Source organism: Rattus norvegicus, chromosome 8 (genome assembly GCF_036323735.1).
Source record: "Rattus norvegicus strain BN/NHsdMcwi chromosome 8, GRCr8, whole genome shotgun sequence".
Taxonomy (NCBI): domain Eukaryota; kingdom Metazoa; phylum Chordata; class Mammalia; order Rodentia; family Muridae; genus Rattus; species Rattus norvegicus.
The window spans coordinates 123,301,054-123,319,348 of record NC_086026.1 but is presented as its reverse complement, the minus strand read 5'-3'; the positions used below and the strand labels follow the sequence as shown (position 1 = coordinate 123,319,348).

Here is an 18,295-nt window from a genome sequence, read left to right as displayed (position 1 = left end):
CCTCTCCTCCAGAAGACAGCCCACAAAGGACATGTATAGTCACAAGGGACCGCTAACACCCTCAAATGAGGGGTTTATCTAAATAGGTCTATATAATGAACAACTGTGAAGGCATAAACACTGGAATTAAGAGGATTTATTTTAAAAGATTATAAAAGTTGATATTAAGAGTGATAAAAAAAGACCCACAGGCTTTAAATCAACAAATACAAAAGTGATCTGATATAAGCAATGTAAAAATACATTTTTCCTGTCCCACATAAAGCATAATTTAAAGTATAATTATAAAAGTCTTGTGCTGTAAGTATATTTCCCTTCTAAGTCTTAAAAACCATTCTAAACAATTTGTATAAATTACAGGAACTCAAATCTGCCACAGCTACTAGAAAAGACATTGTCCCTACTGTGCTGACAGTCTCTGGTTCCAGTGCTTCTGCAGGGTGTTTGTTGCCACAGTCTTTAATATCATCTCTCTCCATCGAATCCAGAAGTCAACCAGCCACAGGTTCCCCCAAAAGAGAAAGTTCTAAGAGTGGCCACAGACACAAGTGACCAAATTATCTTCCTAAAAGGAAAGCCTGAAGTGGCCCGGCAGAGTCCCCCGCTGTGGGACACTAACACAGCAGGCCAGAGTGACTGTCAATCACGAACAAGCCACACACGGGCAGAGAGGCGCCTACCACAGAGTACAATGTCCCTAAGCACCTGCGAGTTAGAAGCTAGGTCTCAGGATGGCACTATTGCAGGCAGACACCTTTAGAGGTGGGGACCAGTGTGAAGTCTTAGGTCAGCGGGGACAGGGAGGTGACCCTTAAGAGACCTCAGGACCTCAAGTCACCACCCTTCTTTCCTTGCTTGCAGCTCTACCATGAACTCCCCAAGTGATGTGCTGCCTTCTAAAACAACAGGTCTGACCAAGGGTTGAAGCCTCCAAACTGCAAACCAAGATTAACCCTTTCTCCAGCCCTTCCTCTTTTTAAGTTGATTGTCTCAGGTATTTTGCTATGGTAAGTCAGCTGACTAATAATTGGCAACACTAAAGTAGCCCCAATTTGCTGTTAATTCTCAACAGGTCTAAATGATATTTACAGTAACTACAGCACAGCTTGATATGAAACTCTAAAATTGTCTGCAATAAACTGGCTACTTTTGAATTTTTCTATTCTTAGCTTCAAGAGCCTACTGTCACCTCTCTGAGAAGGCACACCCAGTAAGGCAACATCCATGATTAGTTTCATGATCTCCAAAGCAGCTATGGTGACATCACCAGCAATGTAAACCCTGAGGCCAGCAGATCAGTCAGACAGTGAGGCAGGCACAGAGCAGAAGCTGTGTGCCCAGATTCAGCCACTTCCAAGAACTGTAGCAGGCTCACTCATGAAACTGAAACCGTCTTCCACACACAATGGCAGACAAGACACTGGAACGGAGGGGGACTTTACAGTGACTCCCTGGAAATATGATCGCATGATCGCATCGCTTCAGAGAGAAACCCCAGCCTGGGAAACCTGAGTCTCAGTTAAACTGTAGGAAGGTAAGAAGGGTCCCCTTTGGTCACCAGGGTGCCCAGTGGCTCTAAGACAGCCTTCCAGCAACAAGCAATTCTTCCAAAGTCCCAAGAAGTCTGGCCTCCTTACACCACCAGCAGTATTCACTAGCAGGGCTTCTAGGATTCGCTTTCTCAAGACACCTCCCTGGAGAGAAACCCAAGCAGAGGCCCATGGGACGAGCCTGACACTCCTGCCTCAGACGCTTGGTGACGAGAAGGGACACGACTCTGGATGGCCTGGAGATGGCTGACAGTGGGAAGAGAACGGAGAGTGAGAGTGCGCGCTCACTTTCACAGACGGTACACAGCACGGGACCATTCTAGAGCTGGTCAGAAAGGAGGCATCTCTGGTGGGCGAGAGCTCCCAGCTAGGCCTCTGAAGAGAAGCCGGCAGAGCTGTGTTCGCTTGAGCAGAAATGATCATCTGCCCAGAGGGAGACCCAGTCTCCAGTCTGACGTCATCAACTGTCTGCGTGTGTGAACACAGCACCAACCCTTCACATCTCTGCCGAGTGATCAAGGCCTCTCTGTGTGATTACACCTGCTGTGCGGGACAGTCTCTTCTCTTTGGTCTTTAGCTAGACTAATCAGTTCCCTCACTTCCCTGTGGCCCATAACAAACTTAATCTCAACAACCAAAGTGCAATGTAAAAGCCACCACAAGGCTGATGCTACTGTTGCTTTCATACAAATAAACACCAGCAGGCTACACATTTTCTGTTAGGCAATGCATGGCTCAGAAGGAATTAAGAATAATTGCTTTGAAAGGTTAGCACATAAGTGTAAGACTGAGTGGGATCCAGTAAAGGATCTAACATTAAGGAGAGAAGCCTACACCAGTCACTTAAACACAAATTAAATCTCTAACGACACAACAGAAATTAACCAGTTCCTGAAAGGACGGACAAGGCACGGTCTGGAAGCTAACCCTGATGAGGGGCAGGCGTCCTGTAGCAAAATGACAGACATGCAATTCAAAGAGACAGCAGTCTTCATCTCTAAGAACAAAACAAACAAACAAACAAACACCACCTCCTCCGTTTGAGACAGGTTCCAACAGTTATTAAAAACCCTCTGAGCTTACTGCTGGGCTGTCATCCAGCCCAGCTCTGTGAAGCTGTTCTTCTGTCCTTTCCCTTCTCTCCAAAAGGTGCACACATGACACAGGTCACAAGGAGGGAGCCTCTGTTTGGGTCCACAGCCCCCACTCCTTGTCTTTAAGCATTCAGTGGTTCAGTGAGGGCTTCAGCTCTAGCGTTGTTCTCGGGCTTTCTAAGAGGGCTCTCCCGCAGCTTCTCACACAGCATGACGACGAAGTCCAGTAGAAACATTGAGCTTCCTAGGAAGCCAAACACCTAAGGAAGAAAGGGGAGTTATATGAGGAAGTGAGTTACAACCTTGTGTCCTCCTCAGTCTGAGAGCTCACATCATGGAGAGAAGGCTGATCACTTCTACCTTATAACTACTTAAAAAGATCTGCTTTAGTCCTACTTACGTCTATGTGTTTGTCTGTGGAAGTGAATGCCACATTTCTGTGGGTTCTTTTGGAGCATTACAGGATTTCCTGGAAGTGGGACAGAGTCACCTGACGTGGGTGCTAAATCTCTAGAAGAGCAGCGAGTATCCCACGTGCCGAGCTGTCCCTCCACCCACACTTACTATTCTTTAACAGAACTTAAAAGTTATCCAAAGAGGAAAGGAAGTGACAAAGGAAAGTCCCCAGAATGACAACAGCTGCCTCTGTGTGCCTCACAGGGCACAGATGCCAGTTCTTCTGCTGGGCGGTGCGAGGGACAGAAGCACAGAGCTGCCAACCCAGGGCCAGTGTCAGGTGTAGACGACAGACAGGAAAGATCTAGCCTCCCTGCTCCTCTAGTCCCTTCCGTGTTCCCTTGGCTACTAGAAGTCCCTGTGCCATCTCCTCTGCCTGACCCCTCCAAGCCACAGACTCCCTGTAGGGTGGCCACACATCTCCTCCAGAAACTTAGGAAAGGAACCCCCTTCGTTCCCTGCTGACTTCCGGTTGGGATTTGGAGACCAGTCCTTGCTGGGCTTATTAAAGAACCTGTGTACATCACAGCAGCTCTCACACACCTGCTTCCCAGCTGACTCCAGCCACACTATCCACATGTTGGAAGAGAGGGTCTCTAACCACCAAGAGGTCACCATCATCACTCAGAAGACCCTAACCCTAGCTGTTTTTGTCTGCCTCCACCTCAGTCAGCAGCTACCCTCCATGACGAGAGACACTAGGAATTCCTATTAGCCTTGGGAATCATAAGGCTGACATGAAGGCTGGACTTCAAGCCACACACCTACCTCTCTTCCTTTCTAGCTGCTGTTTTTTAATCCACCCCCAAAGAAAAAGGAAAGCAGCCAAGAGGGGCCCACAGGAGAGGTGCCAGAGAGTAAAGTCCAAGGGAACACGGAAGGGAGTGCTTACAAGGGTTATGAATGCCATGGAAAGACTACATGGTAGGGCCTCTGACAAGACTGCAGTCTACAAGGCAGAGTGTGGGTGCCTCCCTATAGGTTTAAAGGGTGTGTTCTATGCTACATGGGCAAACGACAGTTGACAGTATGTGCTTAGAGTCAAGCTGCCTCTGACTCTTGTGTGGCAGGGGGAGAAGAGGAGGAGCTTATAACCTTCAAGGACAGGGGAAAGCAGGGAGGGGTGGCTCTGAGAGAACAACCGTCTGGCCCAGCACCTGATAACACCACCAAGCACGGGCTGGAGAGATGGCTCAGCGGTTAGAGCACTGACTGCTCTTCCAGAGGTCCTGAGTTCAATTCTCAGCAACCACATGGTGACTCACAACCATCTGTAATGGGATCTGATGCCTTCTTCTGGTGTCTGAAGACAGCTACAGTGTACTCAAGACCAAACACATACTGGTCCTGATCCCTTCCTGAAGGGGCAGAAGGTACGCACATCCCACGCACCCAAGGAGCTGATGCCATAATGGCTGTCTTATCACAGTAGTGCCCAGGTCTGGCCTTCCTGAATCCACACAAATGCAATGGTCCTGCCCACACATCTAATGTCAGAGAGGGAGCCTGCAGAGCTCTCCACAGGACCTGAAAGTCAGATATGCTGTAGAGCCTCCAGCATCATGGAGAGGGAGAGAGAGGTGGCCTCACACAGCACTGTGCGAAGGTCAACAAACTAGCCTGACTTCCTCTCTACTGCTCCTGTCCAGCCCCGGGCTCCACATGGCCTAAGTCCTCTCAAACTCATGTGTGGGATGCTCCTCGCATAGGTAGCTCCCTCCCCCGCCCAGCCCTGGGTGCCGACATCCCACTCTCTCACACACCTCACATCTCCCGAGGCACACTGCTAACGACCATCCACCAAAGCCGTCCTCTGATCCAACATCTGTCCCCAAGCACTGGGTAAGGAAGTCTACATAAAAGTCTTCCCGCAAAGCCCGTCTAGACTCCTTGCTCAGGGACTCCTTAGCCCTTCTCACCCCAGCAACTGCTGAATTATTGGGCCTTAGCTGTTGAGTTCAGTTTTTCAGGTTCACAGACCATGAACAACCCATCCTATACTGAAACCAGAGGCTCCACCCTCGAGGAGGAACTCTCACACTCACGCCACAGCTACCCTCTGACCTCCGGGGACCTCAAGCCGCTATTAAAGTATCAACCAGATGAGGCTGCTCCCTCCAACTGTAACACAGGCAGAATTCCTGGTGACCAAGCACACTGACCACAACGGTGTCCTGGACATGGTAGTCGACACTGATTACAAAGGAGCTTTAAGTAGCAGATGAAGCTGTGTTCTGTGTCTCCTGGTAACTCTGGCCTACTCACAGCAGGCACTCACCCTTCCTTCCCTCTCCTGTTTGTGCCTGTCAGTCCCCACTGAAGAGGTGCTTCTCTTATTCCTGCTCCATGTCCACTTGAGAAGACTCACTCTTGGGTTCCAACACTGCTATTCTGACAGGAGGCCTCAGACTTACAGGAGATATACACACACACACACACACACACACACACACACACACACATACATACACACACATATATATATATCCAAAACATGTCCTAATTTTGTAAGTTTACAATTTGAGTCCCCATTGTAAGGTCCATCTACCACAATACTACTGCAATGGCCCGTGTTTCCCTCTGCTTCACTAGACAAGCCTTTCAAGAGGGCATGAGGGTACGACGTCTAGATCCCTCACTGTACACACCTTACCATAACCTTCAACATTTCTATGGCTGCAAGCAAGACAGTCCTACAAGTCTTCCCCAAACCCTGGGACCGAATATCTCTATCTCATGTCCAGCTGGGGCAGCGGGGCAGCTGGTCACCAGAGCGTCGGGGTAGCCAAAGCCACATGCCTGCACCTTTTAAGGCTGACTGAAAATGAGACATCCAGCCAGCCATGAGGAAGACTACTGCCCTATCATCCTGTTATCCAGACATCAACTGATCCTATTCTCTCAGAATGTCTCAACCCCAGCCCCTGTCCATGACAGTAGCAGGACACAGGGTGACATCTCAATCCCCACGTCCCCATGTCCTGTAACACTGTGTCTTTTTACACAGAAAGCCTGGAACGTTGTATCCTGGACCTGCTGCTCTACTGCGGCCCTGCCAAACTGACCTCAGGTGCAGTGTTACTTCTTATCTAAGCTCCTACAAGTCCCGCATTCCTCCCTCAGAGCCATCTATTACCTTACAGCACCCCACCATGAAGCTCATTAGTGGAAGGCAATCCCCTGTTCCCTGTCTCTTCAGTAGACTCAAAGTCAAGCCTCTAAGTGGGAGCCAGCCCTGAAGTGTATGTAGGAGTCTATGGGATGTCAATAATGACTTGGGTCAGTAGATAGAAAATTAAATCCCACAAGATGGTACTCAATACAAGGTTAGTAACAATGGTTTCACTGACACACAGATGTGGGAAACACGGTGTGTAGCTCAGGTTAGGTGAAGACAGATGACGCTCCTCAGATCAGAACAAACCTCCATTCTTAAACACTACTTACTCATCTAATACACTCTCCCTCGCTCGTCACAATGTGGTGACACAGGGACTTGATGCTATTCCCTAATTCCTCTTCCTTAAATCACTTCCTCATTGTGTTATTCTAGCATATGACCTAAACATTCGGAGAATTCTGTCAAGAAACAAGAGACCATGCTTCAAATTTGGCTTCCTCACTAGCAAACCCCTTGAGGAAGTAAAGGCCAAAACAGGAAGAAAGCAGTAGCAAGTCTCTCGCAACCTCAGCCTGCCGACTTTGTCCTGTGTGTGGGAGGGCGGGGGCTGGGAGGTAGCTTTCCAGGTAGCCAGCCTCAAACTCAATCTTCCAAATGCCGTGACTGAAGGCACGCCATGCCATGCCTGTATTTCCATGACTGTGGCCACTCTTGCAGTCGCTGGCTGCTTCTTTCCCTCCTCCACCCTAAGAACACAGGACTTTATCTCCCCCACCCACAGTAAATGAGCTCACCTGGACATGCCAACACAGCCAGCCTAAACATACGCTCACTAGCAAACCCTCTCGCTGCCTATGGAGTCTGTTCTGCGGCTCAACTGCATCTGTCTCTCTATCCCCTGACAAATCAGACCAGCACAGCACCATCTGCAATTCTTTCAGTGTTTTCTTTTAAAAGATTTTATTTCTTTTTCTTCCTGAGTCTGAGTGTTTTGTCTGCATGGATATCTATCTGGACGCCTGGTGCTATAAGGAATTGGGTCCCCAGGTAACTTTGAGCTGCCGTGTGGGCACTGAACCTAGGCTTTCTGCAGGAGCAGCAAAGGCTCTACATGTCAAGCCATCTTTCAGTCTCTGAGCCTATAAACAATATAGTATTACTCTATATTAAAATGTAGTTTACTGTAGCTGTCTTCAGACACTCCGGAAGAGGGCATCAGATCCCATTACAGATGGTTGTGAGCCACCATGTGGTTGCTGGGAATTGAACTCAGGACCTCTGGAAGAGCAGTCAGTGCTCTTAACCGCTGAGCCATCTCTCCAGCCCTTTAACCCTACATTTTTAAGAGGTCTAGCACCTAGTGGTGCAAGCCTTTAATCCCAGTACTTGGGAGACAGAAGTAGGCAGATCTCTGACTTTGAGGCCACTTCTGGTCTAGAAAGGGAGTTCCAAGACAGCCAGAGCTACACAGAGAAAGAAACTTTGTCTTGAAAAACTAACTGAACCTAGAAAAGGAGGCTAGCAGGATGGCTTGATGGTTAGAAGGTGCTTGCTGCTCTAAGCCTAATGACCTAAGTATGAGTGACTCCCAAAAGCCTTCTTTTTGACTGCTACATGCGTGTTATGGTGTGCACACACATACACTCACACTCACCCACACAAAATGGAAAAATATTTTTTCTAAAGCCAGATGCTGTCATGTGCTTGTAGTTTCAGTCCTGACGTACAGGAAGACAGAGCCCCAGCACTTGGGGCCAGCTATCCCAGCCTACGTGGCAATATCCAGGCTGGCGAGAGGCCCTGTCTCAGAAAACAAGGCTGCGGGCTACAGAGAGGGCTCAGGGGCTGAGAGGATACACTGTTCTCCCTGAGGACCCAAGTTCAGTTCTCAGCACCCGTGTTATGAGGCTGACAATCCTCTGTACCTCTGGCCTGAGGGCGCCTACCTGTACACACATGCACACAACCACACACAGATTCAGAATTTTTTTTAAATATTAAAAAAAAAAATCAATGTTGTCTTCTGACTTACACAGTGAAACTCTGTCTCAAAAAAGCAAATAAAACAAAAACAAAAGAAAAAAAAAAAAAAAACAACAGTTGGCCCAAAGACTTCAAACAAAAGCTGGCTCTTCTCTCAACTGCCCCTTGTTGTCTCAAAGGTTTGGCTTTTAGAACTTAACACACGCTCCAGCAAGGTTTGCAGAGGCAAGCCCATTTCTGTCTCTCTTTCTAGTGGGTGGGGGAGTCGATAGGTCAATGAAGGAGAAAATGGGAGAGAGCTGGTCAGACTCCTCCACCAGAGAGGAACTGTCACAGAACTAGTTTTAAGAGTGACTGATGGGCAGAAGAGATAGCTCAGTGGTTAGGAGCATTCACTGCTCTTCCAGAGGTCCTGAGTTCAATTCAGCACCTACATGGAGGCCCAAACCTGTGTGACGCTGTCCTCTGGTGTGCATGTATATAGGGAGACAAAGTACCCAATATGTAAATAAATAAATCATTAAAAAAAAAAAGAATATGTTCTGGGCATGGTGGCACACATAATTAGTTCTAGCACTCAGAAGGGGGAGGCAGGCTGATCTCTGAGTCTGAGGCCAGCCTGGTCTACATAGTGAGGTCCAGGATAGCCAAGGCTACACAGATAAACCCTGCCTCAAAAAAAAAAAAAAAAGAAAAGAAAAGAAAAAAAAGAAAAGAAAAGAAAAGAAAGAGAAAGGAGGAAGGAAAGAAAGAAAGGAAGAAAGAAAGAAGGAAAGAAAGAAGGAAGGAAAGAAAGGAGGAAAGAAAGAAGGAAAGAAAGGGATTGATTCCATGTATTCCACGTAGAGGGAAACCTGAAAATGACTTACTTCCTCAAGAGCAACCCCTGCCTACCACACACCCTTAACCAGGCTTTAGGAGAGGGGCAGCCTGGCCTGTTGAAGACCATTCAAGACTACAGGAGCCGTACAGGCATGGAGTCGCAGCACCCAGGACACTGAGGCAAGAGACTTCCGAGGTGAGAGCAGCTTACAACAAACATCAAACTCAGGGCTAGCCTAGACTACAGAGCAAGACTCTATCCCACAATCCAAGAAATAACCCTGGGGCTGTAGCTCGGGGGTAGAGGACTTGCCTAGCATGCATGAGGTCCTAAATTCGAGCCCCTGTACTGCAACAAACAAACAACAGGGGAAGGAGGGGGAGGAAGAAGAAAGAAAAGAAAGATAAGAAAAAGAAACAAAACGAAAACTAGAGTGAGCAACCAAAGTTAGACTGAGCTCAGGCAGGCTTCGCTCCAACGCCGTCACAGGTCGCCTGGCCAACCCTGCCAGCCCTTTCTCCAGTTTCTCTGAACTTAAAGCAGTACTGAGGGCAGAGACATCTGGACAGGGACCAAGGCCAGTGTGCCACCTGCCTTAGCCAACACTAGTTTATATCAGCATAAAGAGAACTACGGTAACAAAACTCAGCCAAATTCCACACAGGTCCTAGGTTCCTGAGACTACTTTTAGGTCTCCCATTATACTTTAAGTAGAAAAAACTACTCTCGGCTGCGGAGATGGCTCAGTGGGTAAAAGTGTTTGGCACACAAGCCTAAAGACCCGCGCTCACATCCGGGAACTAATATAAAAGTCAGGCACAAGGGGTTGGGGATTTAGGTCAGTGGTAGAGCGCTTACCTAGGAAGCGCAAGGCCCTGGGTTCGGTCCCCAGCTCCGGGAAAAAAAAAAAAAGAACCAAAAAAAAAAGGGGGGGGGGTTGGGGATTTAGCTCAGTGGTAGAGCGCTTACCTAGGAAGCGCAAGGCCCTGGGTGGGGGTGGGGGTGGGGGGAGTCAGGCACAGTGTCAAAAGCATCTGTAACCCTGGAACACCTACAGGAAATGGTAAGTAGAAACAGGAGATTCCAAGAAGCTAGTGGGGTCAGGTGAGATGACTCATCCCTCCAATCCCAGCACAGTCCTGGTGAGCGCCAGGGCCAGCCAGGTAAGAGCTAGTGGGCAGCTGGCTCGGCACTCACTGGCACTACATGGCAGTAGAAAGGCAGGGCCAACACCAAAGAGCGTCTCTCATCTACACGGATCACGGAACACAGGTGCACATCCCTCACAAACACACGTATCAAAATAAACAAGTAAAAACGGTTACGCTGATCTATGAAGAACTTTCTAAATTCTCCATTTCTAAGGAAACAAAAACAAGGCTAACAGTGCAAAGTACTTACAATTGCAGCAATCTCAGCCGAGGTCCCGGAATGGGTAGAGACGAAGATGATAGAAGCCAGCAGAAACACACACCCTGTGCCCAGGGTGATGTAAAAATCCTACACGCAGGGAACGAGAGCGCACAAGGTCAGAGCAGCTGGCAAAGTGACATTTTTCATTTCAAAGACCCTGAATGACTTACATTTTCTTGGTGCAACCCAAACTTAAAACATGCTATGGTACCTTTTCAACAAGCCTACATTCAAACAACACTGTCTACTTTAGGCTGCATGTAATAGTATGCTACAAAACTTTTCTTTTTGAGACAGGCTCTCGCCATGTAGCCCTGGCTGGTCTGGAACTGAATGTGTGGACCAGGCTGGCCTTGAACTCACTGAGACCGAACCATCTGCCTGTGCCTCCCCAGGGCTGGAATTACAGACATTGCCTGTGCCTCCCCAGGGCTGGAATTACAGACATATGCGACACCACACCTGGCCCATTTTTGCTTTTGAATAGGTTTTGCCTGTTTGCTCTGTCCTTGTGCGTTCCTGGAGAGTGAACCTGTGGCCTCAGGAAGGCACTGCCCTGGAGCTGACTGCTGTTTGCTGGGTTTGTATTTATTTCTCACAGGTTCTTACACAGCCCAGACTGGCCAGGAACTTCTGGGAGTCCTGCCTCTACCTTCCAAGTACTGGGATACTCAGAAAAACCATCTTGAGATAGAATAATGCACTACCAGGGCTAGAGAGAGACGTCTCAACAGTTAAGAGCACTGGTTGCTCTTCCAGAGGACCAGGGTTCAATTCCTAGCACCCACAGGATGGGTCACAATCATCTGTAACTCCAGTTCTGGGCATTTGACACCCTCTTCTAGCCCCCAAGGGCACTAGGCATGCACGGAATATATACAAAAACATGCAGACAAACAAATACACAAAATAAAACATTTTTTAAAAAGATGCAATGTTTGATAAACATAGCTTGTAAAGTCAGACTACCACAGTTCAAATCCCAGCTATGTAACTTCCTAATTATGTAATTCTTGTTTCTTATTGTTGGCGTGGGGATGCCAGTGCCACTGCATGTGTGTGAAGGCCAGAGGACAGCTCTGTGGAGTAAATTCTCTGTACACCTAACTTCAAAGATTACAGGCATGTAAAACCATACCAATTCATAAGGCCAAGGGCTTCAGTGCAATCCAAACAAGTGTTCTCCCAGCTGAACCATACCCCAGTCAGTTTGGGGTGGGTTTTGTTTGTTTGTTTACATGTATATTGCAGAGAGATTTTAATCCAGCAACATGGTTACTCTGGCTGGAATATAGACACATCCTTAGCACCCACTCTTAATCCCACACAATGAAGGTAAAGTTGGTTTGTAGAAGGAAGCACCCATGTTGGTAAGTGATGTCTAATTGAGTGGCAGACAATGTGAAAAATCAGAGAAAGATTTGACAAAATAGGATATGCCCAACTCTCACAAGACAGAAGACAGGGAAGCTACTTAAGAGGGAGCAGCTGGGGGTGGGGGCAAGTTTTACCACAAGCTTCAGAGAAGGAACAAGGTAGACAAAGGTGAAAAAGGTGAAGACAGAACAAGCCAGAAGGTTAGAAGAGATTGCCAAAGTTAGTATGAGGCCAAGCAGAGCAATTCAGTCAGAAGAAGCCAGATTGAACCAGTCAGTTTGGTGAGGTGTCCGAGCCAGCCAGCAGAGGTCAGAAAGAACTAGAAAGTGTGAACTTATTCAGCAGCAAGTCTCAGAGGTTAAAACATTCTAGGCCTAGATTATTTTGTACAGAGGCTAAAAGCTTCCAGGACTAGGCCTAGGATAGCATACGGAGGCAGGTGACAATTACATCAGATAAATAAAAGATACTTTCACCTGTATGTGTGTGTGTTTGTATGTTTGCATGTGTGAGCATGTCTGAGGGTTGAGCCACAAACCCCAGCCTGGAAAACATTCTAACAGTGACCCAGCAAAGACAGTCTCTATTCACCTAAATACAACTGTTATCTTTTTATATGATTCAGTGAAAGCCCGGCATGGTGGTGCACATCTTTAATTCCAGGAAATCCCAGCACACAGGAGGCAGAAGCAGGCAGATTTCTGTGAGTTTGAGGCCAGCCTGGTCTACAGAGTGAGTTCAGCCAGGGATAAACAGAGGAACCATGTTTCTAAAGACCCTATAGTTCCATGGGATCTCTCTGGCTCCCATGCACAGTAAAATGTCTGGTAGAGAGTGGTCACTCAATTCCTAACTGTAAAGCTAATGAGTGACACTCTAAAATGTAAGAAATAAAAAGTGACAAAATCAAACTTCTAAGATGTTAGGTGGCACAGTGGCCAGTGCCCACAATGCCAGCACTCAGGGCAGGAGAATCATAAGTTCAGGCCAATCTAGGCTGGTCTCAAGACAAACACCACAAAATGTCTAATGTGAATTGGGTGAGGCCGCCACTAACTACCAATCACTGGTGGCTTCCTCTCCCCCAGGAGCATTTCTTCTCTCGGTCTTTGAAGAGGAGCCCCAGTTCCCAGGGGGCAGAGAGTCAGAACACAGCCAATGCTCTGCCCAGTGCTGTGCTTACCACTCTCACAATGAAGCCAGGAGAGCCCCACACAGGGACCGTGTTTTCCCCACTTACCGATGACTTGACTTTTCCAGTATCCACTCTGTCGTACACTGCTGTGCAGTACACGATCAGCAGGAGAAGGCTCAGGAGAAAGGCACTGCAGCTCACAAACTCAAAGAAGTACAGGCCTCCACACAGCCCACACTCGGACACAACCTCTTCACAGATGAAGGCCAGGAGAGACAGCAGCTAGAGATGGGGACCATTTGACCTCAGTGAGTGAAATAACCCATGGCATCCAAAACCCACATGCAGGCTGTGCCTATAAATCCAGGCACTTGGGAGCTGAAGCAGAAGGATCAAAAGTTCCCGGCCAGCCTTTGCCAACGCTGTGAAACACCCCCTTCTAAAACAAAATTAAACCCACTCTCTGTTTGCTAAAATGTTTGTAAAGTAGAGACCAGAGCAAATAAGATTAGTGAAAAAGCCTGGTAAACAGAACTCAGCGTCTGCTCGCCTTGAAGGGATACACCCAGTTAACTACCGTGTGTCAAACGCTGAGACTCAGAGATGAGAGTGTGCTAGCAGCCCATGGGAGAGGCTTCCAGACGGAAAGAAAGCCAAGCGCCACTGTGCATGGCAGTTTTGGTGTTGTTAGCTGTTGTAACGGAGTCAGCGGGAAAGTCAGGCAGAGGTGTGTATAGTTGGAGGCACATGATGAGACTAGTCTAGAAGCCAGGGGAAGTGTGGCTGCACACAAAGACTCTGAGGGGAAGCCAAGTAAAAAGTCAAGAACTCCCTGAGAGAGGGCAAAGGGGAGATGCCAGCAATGAGAAACGGCAGAGCAAGCATGCCCATCGGAAGGCAGCGACTGGGCTACTGCTACAACACTGGGGCACCTGCACTAGATGCACTGAGACAGTGGACCGTGATATCAGTGACACTGCAAGCAAACTCCAGTCTGGCAGAGAGTTCGATAACTCTGTGTACTTGAGGAAGGGGGTTATGGTGGGGACAGAAGGCAGCAGCAGGTGTGAGCAACTCATCAAGGGTGCAGGGGATGAGGTCATAGGAAAGGAAATTCAAGATGAGAGTACTCAGCACATTTTACCACCCTAGCAAAAACCCTCTGCTGGGAGGACCAGAGACAGGCAGGGAGCACCTCTGTACAGGGAGGAGCTGGCACTATGAGGTTCAACTCTTTAGGAAGTGGAAAAAGACTGCTCAGTAGAGTGGTTCATGAAGGCACGGGGAGTCCCCTGAGTGTCCAGACCATCAAAAGCACTGATAGCCTAAAGTCAGAGGCCAAAGGGAAATTCCACTTCACCCTAGTGAGGAGAGGGGAGAAAGCCAGGCCCAGAGCGCCATACAACTGCTACAAAAAAAAGTCAACACAGCACACTAGAGTGGTACTGACACCGAGAAACCCAGACCCAGGAAACTGAGACAGTAGGATCCACTGGAAGCCTAGGCCAGCCTGGGCTACAACATGCGGAGCTAGGAATGTAGCTCACTGGTAGGATACATGCCTGGCATTTGGGAGTGTCTGGTTCAATTCCCAGCCCTGGAAAACAAACAAACAAACAAACAAAAAACAGAGGAGCTTGGGAAACAAAAGAAAAATGAAGACCCAGAGTTGTAGCTCACGTGTACAGTCCATTCACCCACGATCTGATTACAAATGCCAACAGAGCAGTACTAGGAAAACCAGAAGCTTCTTCAAAAGCTAAGCACTCTCAGGTACTCCAGAGAAATGAAGACCCACTTGAGAAAAAACCCGTGCAGGAACTTCAAGGTGACTTTACTCATACAGCCCCAAACCAGAAACAATGCAGATGCCCTTCAACAGCCAAAAGGAGCTCAAGTACAAAGTGTTCAGCCCTGATCCACCTCCAGATAACTGGACAGAGGGAAAAAAGTCCAGTCTCAGCAGCTGAGGCATCCACACGAACCCACACATACCATGCACACAAACACTCATAATAAACCTAAGCTAAAACTTAAATCGCAGACTGGTTCATTTAAGCAATAAAACCCGAATAAATTCCATCACCAAGTATTTAAAGAATAGCAAGTAAAACAGAAGAAACATAGGGCAAATAGACACAGTAAACCAAAACTCTAGTGGCATAAAATTTACGATTTCTTACGCCACTGTTTCAACTTATTTACTGCTCAGTCTGGAAAGGTATGAGTGAGACAGGCCTTTCGATGTGAGGCAAGCCTTTGACAAGACGCAGGTCAGACGTGACAGGTACAGCAGACTAGCCGAATTCCAAGACCAGCCAAGTTTTATGCTTTTATCAGAATCTCCTAGCTTGCAGGTTCATCCTGTGCCCCTTGGTATTTAGCTTGGTAAGAGCAAGTTCCAAGCAGCCTGGGAGATCTAAAGGGCAGAAAGAACCTAGAGGAGAACCACACCCTCCAGCCCCCGCTCTCCCAAGCCTGCTGTCTCACAACAGGCTTCTTTTCTCTTTGCAATCTTAGAAAACCCGTGCTAAGATTTATGGCCCAAAATAACAAATCATGAACACACACTCAGAATACGGTCCTCGAGGTCTGAAGGTTCCTTGTTAACACACTGTGCCTCCTCTTCTGATTCTGTTGTCTCCACACCCTTATTTTCTTATCGGAGCTCTGCAATTCCATTAGACTTTCAATCAACTAAAGAATACAGCCTGGATGAATACTTCATAGGCCTCATCTACAACTTTCCTGGGACTTTTTCCAGTAACCCTGTAGCACATTTTTATTGTTAATGAGTAAGATAGTACTAAACAGTTTACAAAGCAGAAACAAAAGGGCAACCATTAAAATGAAAAAGTGGGCTAGTCGTGGTGGTAATCCCAGAGGCAGGCAGAGAACAGTGAGTTCGAGGCCAGCCTGGTCAACAGAGTGAGTTCCAGGACAGCCAGCCTGGGGGTGGGGGTGGGGATGGGGTATGTGGAGAGAAAAGTGTTTTAAGAAAGCATCCTTTAACATTTCAAGTTCCCCAGAAGGGGCTGGGGATTTAGCTCAGTGGTAGAGCGCTTACCTAGGAAGCACAAGGCCCTGGGTTCAGTCCCCAGCTCCGAAAAAAAAAAAAAAGAATCGGGGCTGGAGAGATGGCTCAGCAGTTAAGAGCACTGGCTGCTCTTCCAGAGGTCCTGAGTTCAATTCCCAGCAACCACATGGTGGCTCACAACCATCTGTAATGGGATCTGATGCCCTCTTCTGGTGTGTCTGAGGACAGTGACAGTGTACTGATTTATAATAAATAAGTAAAATTCTTTTTAAAAAAAAAAAAAAAAAGAATCAAGTTCCCCAGAACAAATGAATTTCACGGAGACAGAGTGCTCTGTTCTAGTCCCACATTGGCAAACACTCAGAGCAGCTAACAACCTTTTCAAGGCAAACTGACCTCCGTGGTCCAACAGCAAAACAACCACAAAACTTCTGGTGTCCTATTCTGAAGAGACAGAGCTAAGGCCTGCTGAACTAAAATAATTAGAGTTTTGACTTTGGCTCTAGCATTTCTTATTAGAGAAAATGAAAGCAACTAAAAATAAAAGATTTTGTTCTGCACACCCATGCAGAAGACCAACACAGATGATTACCTTGGAGCAGCAAGAATGCTTCAGCCATACAGAAACTACTCTGTTCAAGAGGTTCCATTAGAAACGTGTTGACTGGGCTGGAGAGATGGCTCAGTGGTCTCAGCGGTTAAGAGCGCTGACTGCTCTTCCAGAGGTCCTGAGTTCAAATCTCAGCAACCACATGGTGGCTCACATCCACTGTAACGGGATCCGATGCCCTCTTCTGGTGTGTCTGAAGACAGCTACAGTGTACTTATGCTAAGTTGGTAGAGTGCTTGCCTAGTTATGCACAAGGCCCTGGGTTCAATTCTCTGCACCACATAAACCATGTGGTGGAGCACACCTATAATCCCAGCACTGTGGTGGAGACAGGAGCATCAGAAGTTCAAGGTCATCCTCTATAACATATTACTGTTTGAAGCCAACTGAACTACTTGAGACTTGAGGGGAAGAGAAGGAGTGTAAAGGGGAGAGAGAAGGGAGAAGAAGGGGGAGGGAGCAAACCACACCCATCTGGGTAAAAAGAACAGGTTCTGCAAATAAGCAAAGACAGGAGGGAACCTAGAGGTGCCCACCGCAGATGTGGGGGGGTCACACGAGACCAGATCCTCTACATGCTCCTTTATCACTTTTCTCCAAATGTTTTTCCTACTCATCCCCAAGCTGGCAACTAAAATAGCAGCGCCAGTTTTCTAACTGCTGGTTTTCTACTTCAGGAAAGTAGGTCAACTGAGTTCCAAGAACCTAAGTTCTGATTATCGGCGTTTTGAGAATTTCAAATCTTCCCAAGGAAACCAGTGGGCCCGCTTTTAGCATAAATGGCTCATAGAACTAAACAAAACCCGTAAACATTTTAAACAATCTGGTTTTCCTAAAAGTGTCTTCTTGAAAAACCTTAATACCCATTGACAGCTGAATCAAGACCCTGAGACACAGGAGTAGCAAATAGATCATAATTTAATTATCAAAGATGTCTATTTTCACGCCTAAGCTTATCGTACTTAACTGCTGAAAATAAAGAGAAGCATGTCGCGATCTAGTTCTCTCACCAGCACACACGAAGCAGGAAGATGCCCTTTCGACCCTCTCTGCCTCAACTCCCTGTGCAAGTTAAACACATACACAAACTGTCCAGCAAGTTAAACTGCCCTAATGGGCCAGCACCCGGAAAACCGCAAAAACCAGAAAAGATAAACAGAAAGCACTTCGTTGTCTGAAATACAAGCATTCAGGGCGATAATGAAAGAATTTCAGCTGAGAGAAAGGAAAGGAGGTTTAGATGGCTAAGGCCGGGCTACCGGTAGGAGGCGGACCGCAACGCCTCCTTCCCTGGCAGGAAGGGAAGGAACTGGAGTGTGGAAACGGCTGCTTCCCGAACGAGGAGGCCGAGCGGCAGCCTCGAGGCATCCACCCCAGCCCATAGGTCCGGGTCCCCGCCTCCGCGCCCACTCGTCCTCCGCCGCCGTTGGCTCACCAGCTGCAAGCCCTTGAGGATGCGCCGATACCATGGGAGCCGGCCCAGGAAGAAGTAGGCGGCCAGGCCGCTGCGAGCGCCCCTGCCAGCGCCCGGGGCCGCCTCCGTGGTGGGACTGTACACCGCTCCGTTCTCCATCGCCCGCAAATACTCGCTCGCCCAGCAAAAGTCTCCGCCGGGATGTAGGGGGCGTCACTTCCTGGGACTCCGCCCACGCTTCCGGTCAACTCCGCCCTCCTCAGCCTCGCCACGCCCCCTCGC

At 48.0% G+C, this 18,295-nt stretch overlaps 1 protein-coding gene across 1 annotated transcript; it reads right to left on the bottom strand.

The window, feature by feature from the left end:
• Nucleotides 1–118: 118 nt before the first annotated feature.
• Nucleotides 119–18,218, bottom strand: Cmtm6 (CKLF-like MARVEL transmembrane domain containing 6). The gene is made up of 4 exons (NM_001007802.4): nucleotides 18,035–18,218; nucleotides 13,058–13,234; nucleotides 10,429–10,527; nucleotides 119–2,904 (listed from the first exon to the last, which is right to left on the bottom strand). Exons 1-4 carry the CDS (start codon nucleotides 18,170–18,172, stop codon nucleotides 2,767–2,769), a joined length of 552 nt encoding a protein of 183 aa, NP_001007803.1. The 5' UTR covers nucleotides 18,173–18,218; the 3' UTR covers nucleotides 119–2,766.
• Nucleotides 18,219–18,295: the final 77 nt, after the last annotated feature.